A 6,334-nucleotide genomic window follows, 5' to 3' on the forward strand; every position below is an offset into this window, starting at 1 on the left:
TTGCAGCTGCAGCTGACTCCCTTCCTCCCAGGGTGGGAGACAGGCAGATTATGAAATTTGGGTCCCCACCCCCTCTCCCCAATAGCAAAGACAATTACCCCAAGAAATGCTGACTAAAAGATTAGTTAATGTGTTTACAAAACACAACTGGACTCTCTCCATCATTCTGGGATAAACCAAAATTTTTTTTAAAGTTTCATCTGGAGATTTCAACACTGAAAGTGCTTTCAGCAAATTCTAATGCTTTAGATCTCAAGAAAGTATATATTGTCCATTGTTGATTATAAAACCACTTGCCTTCTTTTCAATCTAAAAATTAACATTTTTCTTCTGGAAAAGTTCTTTGGCATTCAAGTAAAATCAATACTTTCAGAATAGTCACCTGCATCACACTGGAGTGACTGCTTTAATTTCTAAATCATCAATTAGTGTAACCCAAGGATACTGATGGCCTTGATACATAATTTAGTCTTGTCATTATTCCAGAGAGTATGGAATTCAGGGCTTTTTTGGGCCATCATCTGACCCCATTTCTCTTTACCACAATGGTTCCTGCTACAATGTCATAGGCTGTTCGATTATGCTGAAAAAACAGCAGTGTGATGAAAGCAGGGAAAAAAGAAGCAATAGAAAAATTCTTGATCAAAGCTCGTATAGTGGACCTAAAAAATTAAGGCAAAAAAATCAGAATAATTATATACCAACCACAAACAGATGAACACTATCCTATCAAGTTCAAAATACATAATTAGAACATCCATTCAAAGTTCTGACAGTTTTTTTATCTTTTTTTATCTGAATTATATTCAAGCAGATTATATTCTGATCAAACCATCTGGGCTTGTTCTAAAGACTTTTTAAAAGTAAGACTCAGAACTGTCACATGAAAAGCAGCAATAAATATGTCTTAGGGGGCAACTGACGAGGTGGCTCAGTCCATTGGGAGTCTGACTTTGGCTCGGGTCGTGATCTCAAGGTTCATGAATTCAAGCCCTGCATCGGGCTCTGTGCTGACAGCTCAGAACCTGGAGCCTGTTTCAGATTCTGTGTCTCCTCCTCTCTCTGCCCGCCCCCTGCTCATGCTCTGTCTCTGTCTCAAGAATAAATAAATACAACAACAAAAAATGTCTTAGAAAGTGAACTAAAGATGTATTTTCTCTAATCTTTTGTAGACGAATAACGACTTACCTTTTCTACAGTAACTTGTGTTTAGTTCCTTCTAAACTAAGATGCTTAATGCAGTTCCATTTTTAAAAAAAGCCTTCAACAACAGCTCAGAGTGGAAACTTATCCCAGTAGTGCTAGGTTTTTGAAAGGCTGTACACAGAGCACAGCGGCTGAGTGTGGGCTCTGAGTCCAGACTAGTTGGTCTCAGACCCGTTTCCTACCAGTCATTTGTGTTTCTATCTGTAAAAAGGGCATAATAGTACCTCTGGTACCTATCTTATGAATTCACACATATTCAGGGTTTTTAACAATGCCTGTTACAGAATAGTGTTCAATAAACAGCTCTCATTAAAAGTAGCAATCAGGAGTACAATAATCACACACCTGTAAGGAAATCTGGGGGCTATCAGCAACATCACGGCTTCCGGAGTCTCTCATGTAACAACCCAGTCTGAATCACGCTGGCATCAGTTTCAGCCAGTATCTTGTTTTGCTCAGCTGACTGCCCCCTACTCAACTCGGACAACTTGCATCATGGCGGTTTGAGCCTCCTCACAGAGACACCAACAGCCGTGAGTACGCCATGTGTTACAGCTCGGTCACTTAGAGCAGGAGCTGGGCGCACGCAGGCGCCTCTGTCCAGACCCTTGCTGCCCATTCGGGATGGGGTGACGACAGGAGTACCAAATGGAGGCTACAGGCAGAGCAGGAGCCGGCCCGGTAACCACCTCGACCCTCTCCCCACTGTGACTGACACTATTTTCAAAGTGTTTACTGGAGAGGGGTCTCCAATCAAATAACAATTGAAAACTCAAAACTTTTCCACTTTAAACCTAACAAAGTCTGTTACATGCCATGAAGGACAAAATACCAGCATCCTAAAAATACTGTATTAAATGGTAGAACTTATGAATAATCTTGCATACGACACTGAAAATTTGTTATTTTCGTAAGTACACAGTGAAGCAAGCTAAGAAAACAACTTACGTTGTGATGCTGACATTTGAGGAGGGAATCACCAGAACCCGACTCGGCGCGATGAGCACGGATGTATCACACGTCACCACCCGAAGCCCCAGCAGGAACTTCCCGGGGGTGGCTCCGCCTGCTCCCCAAATGCAGATTATCTAAAGAAAGAAGGAATAATTTTACTTCACTAGCTCAACTCCACCAATTTCAAAGATACGTTTTCCTGCCATATGATTCATTAAAAATATTTTTCAAGTTGAAAGAATTTCCTTCAATACTCAGAGGTAGCCCTGCATGCACTCCTAGCGGCTCTAGCCCCTCAGCACCACGAGACGTCTACCGTGACACTTCTCTGTAGCCCACTTGGTGGTTTTTCAGCAAGTTGTTCTATGGAAAAATACATTTCAAGTTCCACGTCCAATTTACAAGTATACTTTTGGACCACAAGACTGAACTATGTTACAAAGAAATTGTAAAATGTCTCCACTCAGCTGTATTTTTTTAACTGGAAGAATACTACATTCAAGAACATTTGGAAAAAATTTTAAAAAAGACATTTGACAAAATGTCTATATATGAATAGATATATGAGTAATTAAATTTCCATTTCTTTTTGTTGGGGTGATAATCTAAAATTAGATTGTTAAATGTTAATATTTGCTGTCAGTAGCTTACCTCATAGAAACAAACTAATAATCTGTATATAAGAGCCACAATCATCATTTTCTGCAAGTCTTCCATTGATGTGTCTTCATCTATTTCTTCTATTATATAATGCATAGCAAATTTAGAGATATCCCTACACAAAATAACAGTTTGGGGTTATAAAGAATTAGTTACCAGTGCAACTGCATTGATATTTTTTCTGTTAGTATAAGTCACAAACTTTAACTGAAATTCTAAACTAATCTTTAGGCTTCCACCCATTTAGTGTCACAAAACATTCATTAGCATGTTCAACAGATGCACACTACTGTGAGCAGGCACAGTACTGGCCCTGGGGACAGAACGGTGAGGGCACGCAGCTTGGCCTCTGCTGTCATGCAGACTCTTACCTCCCAGACAAAGCAGAACAGTAAGAAAGAAAGAAAGTGGGGTGAGGGCTATGCTCGAGATCCACAGGGCAGTACGGACACACATACCAGGAACATTTACCATGGTGAGTGGAGCCTTCCCAGAAATGACATTTGAGCTGAGATCTGGAGATGAGCAGAAGTTAGCCAGGCTAAGAAGGGGGAAGAGAGGGGCTGGCCAGGGAGAGAGAGTCTTGGGACGAGATTGTGAGGGGAGCAGTAAGCACTTTGGCAGGGCTCAAATATTAAGTATAACAGGTCACAAGTGATGAAAAAAGGAGCGCATCTGTTAAACCATATCAAGACCAGACTTCATCCTGATGGCAGTAAGAAACCATCGAAGGGCTTTACAGTGGCAGAATCAGAATTTATGATCTCTTGGGTTTATATCAAGAGACTGGACTCAGACAAAACAAGAGATGAGGGGACTGAGCTACCAGAAGACTTGCTGTTCTCTAAAAGCGAGGACAAGAACTGGACTGGGGAGCAGCGGTGGTGATGAAGCATGGTCGGTCAGTCAAGAGGAAAGTGAGTTGAAGGCTCTTCAAGAGCCTGAAAGGAAGGGAGCTGGCACCCGGCTGGATGTGTTGGGGGCAGGGGAGAGGGAGAGATGGGAGGCGGCTCAGGAACACTCAGGTTCCCGGCCAAGGGCTCTGAAATTGGACCACAAGCCTTTGTATCTTGACACTATCACTTGCTACCTTTGTAATGATGAATTCTGGGCTTAACTTCTTATAAACCCAAACTTCAATTTATAAAATGGGGGCATTACACTCTGTACCCCATAGCGGTGGTAAGGTGAAAGAATCCATACTGTTCCTACATGCTTGCTTAGCACGTACGGTGTGCTTAGCAAGTGGAAGTGCTTTGTGAGCCTTAATGTGAACACGGGAGTAGTCAGATCGGTGGCTCACTGCGTTCACGTGGTATACGCAGTGGCACTCAGAAACGTCATCTAACTTCTAATCAACACTGGATCCACCAAAAGCTCTTTATGTCTTTGTCTTTACTCTAAATGGGATAGTAAGGGAAATTAGTGCCTGGCCCAACAGATGAATTAAAAAAAAAACCAACCAAACCTTTACCTACGTTTTGATAGGTGAGAGTTCCAGATCTCTCAGAATTTATTAAATAAATGTTTTCCTCTCTTACAGTTATTTCTTAAAACCACCAGGAAGGAACTATGACCAGACTCCTTACAGGAGCCCCTATAGGAGCAGTCAGGACGCCGGCCTACAGACTGCCCACTGAGTCCCTCGCAGGCGTGAACAGAACCTCAGAAAACAAGATGTCTACACAGTAGACATTAACGCCTTTCTGCAAATAGCCTTCACTTACTTTATTCCGCTGAGGTGCATAATGCTTAAGACAATCGTCGCTTTTATAAAGAACAGAATAAAGAAATCCACCATTTCTGCCATAAATCTGTGGGCCAAGGATGGAATAACATACTCTCTGCCTGTAAATTAAAAAAATAAAAGTCAGTAAAATGACTTCCTTCACATAGGCCTTGGAACCCAACCTAGGTAATAAATGGGAGAACGTAACAGCACAACTTGCTAATTAAAACCCTGTGACAGTTACTGGTATTGACTACACAAACACTACATGTTTTTAAAACACAGCAACACTATTCCACTATTTACTGAACAGTTTGAAAGTTTGCTTTCACCCCCTCAATGTTTAAATAATGGTTTCACAGATAAATTTAATTATTTGAGGTACTTGATACATTTCACTAGGGACTCAACTGAGAATCCAGGTGATCACAAGCCTATGTCACAAAATTAAACTTCTAAACTTAAAAAAAATTTTTTTTAATGGTTTTTATTTATTTTTGAGAGACAGAGACAGTGCGACCAGGGGAGGGTCAGAGAGAGAGGGAGACAGAGTCTGAAGCAGGTTCCAGGCTCTGAGCTGTCAGCACAGAGCCCGACGCGGGGCTGGAACCCACAAACGTGAGATCATGACCTGAGCTGAAGCCGGACGCTCAACCGACTGAGCCACCCAGGCGCCCCTAAACTTCTGAAGTTTTAAAAGTAGGCCTCACGCCCAGGGTGGAGCTCGACGAGGGTGCGGGGGGAGGGGGAAGAATTGAACTCAAGACCCTGAGGTGAAGACCAGAGCTAAGACTTGGAAGCAAAACGACTGGGCCACCCAGGCGCTCCCAAATTAAGCATTTTTTGGTAAAAACCAAGGTTAAGTATAGACAATTACTAGAAAGTAAATACCTGTGTTCCTCATTTTACCCCCATTCACTTAAGTCTATCTTGCTTTCTATGCAATAAATGATTATCAGTCTGACATCTCAAATTCTGAACACGATCAAATTCAGGAAAACTACACGTATCTGTGGCTGAATAACGTCTAAATGATAAACTAAACCGTGTTACTAATGCCAAACATTCTAATTCCCATACAGAAGTAAACCGACAACATACAAGATCATTCAGCTAGGACTCAAAGGTTCATAATTCCCATTTGTATTCCTGTAAATCTTTTGTAACTGTCAGGCCCACTGTTCTTCATATAGGTAGTAATTATATGAATTACATACTACAGAAAAGATTATATATCATATATCCTATCATGGAAAATCATGCCTGGATTATTTCCGGCATTACCAGCAGCCCCCCCCCCCCCAACTCCCACCAGCCGTCAAAAGGGGTTTGCCATCTGACAAGCTTTGGCTCTCTCCACGTCGTAGAGATCAAGGGCACGGTTTGAGGAGCCAAGGTGTCCTTACACGTGGAAAGGACTAGTCCCAGGAGTAAGGAGTCAATTTGGAGAGCCAAGCCTAAAGGAGAAGACTGGGCAGCCTCGCACCACACCTCGGAATTTAAGGCCTGGGCAGACGCCCGCTGCAGAACGCGGAAAGACGAGCTCCAGATGTCAAAGGCGTGCCGGCCCCGGCCGCGGCGAGCTCCCTTTAGACCCCTTCGCTCCGCCCAACCTCCCCGACGCTCTACTCACCTGCCGGCCGCCCGGTCTCGCTCGGGGCTCGCGAAGGGGCGGCGGATCCCACCCTGGTCACCGGGGCTGCGCGGACGGATCCCTGCCCGTGCGGCGCCCGGGGTCCCAAGGCCGCGACCGGAGCAGCGGCGGTGAGGCCGGCGGCCGCCCCC

At 43.6% G+C, this 6,334-nt stretch overlaps 1 protein-coding gene across 1 annotated transcript in view; it reads right to left on the reverse strand.

Moving 5' to 3' along the window:
- Positions 1-161: 161 nt before the first annotated feature.
- FAM8A1 (family with sequence similarity 8 member A1) overlaps positions 162-6,334 on the reverse strand; it is a 6,536-nt gene continuing 363 nt past the window's right edge. The window contains exons 2-6 of the mRNA XM_029943132.1: positions 6,183-6,333; positions 4,548-4,668; positions 2,812-2,935; positions 2,155-2,294; positions 162-662 (exon numbers count right to left, since the gene is read on the reverse strand). Of these exons, the coding sequence (XP_029798992.1) occupies positions 518-662; positions 2,155-2,294; positions 2,812-2,935; positions 4,548-4,668; positions 6,183-6,333 (681 nt within the window). The 3' untranslated portion in view covers positions 162-517. The remainder of the gene's footprint in view (positions 663-2,154; positions 2,295-2,811; positions 2,936-4,547; positions 4,669-6,182; position 6,334) is intronic.

The sequence above is a fragment of the Suricata suricatta genome, chromosome 7, assembly GCF_006229205.1.
Source record: "Suricata suricatta isolate VVHF042 chromosome 7, meerkat_22Aug2017_6uvM2_HiC, whole genome shotgun sequence".
NCBI classification, from domain to species: domain Eukaryota; kingdom Metazoa; phylum Chordata; class Mammalia; order Carnivora; family Herpestidae; genus Suricata; species Suricata suricatta.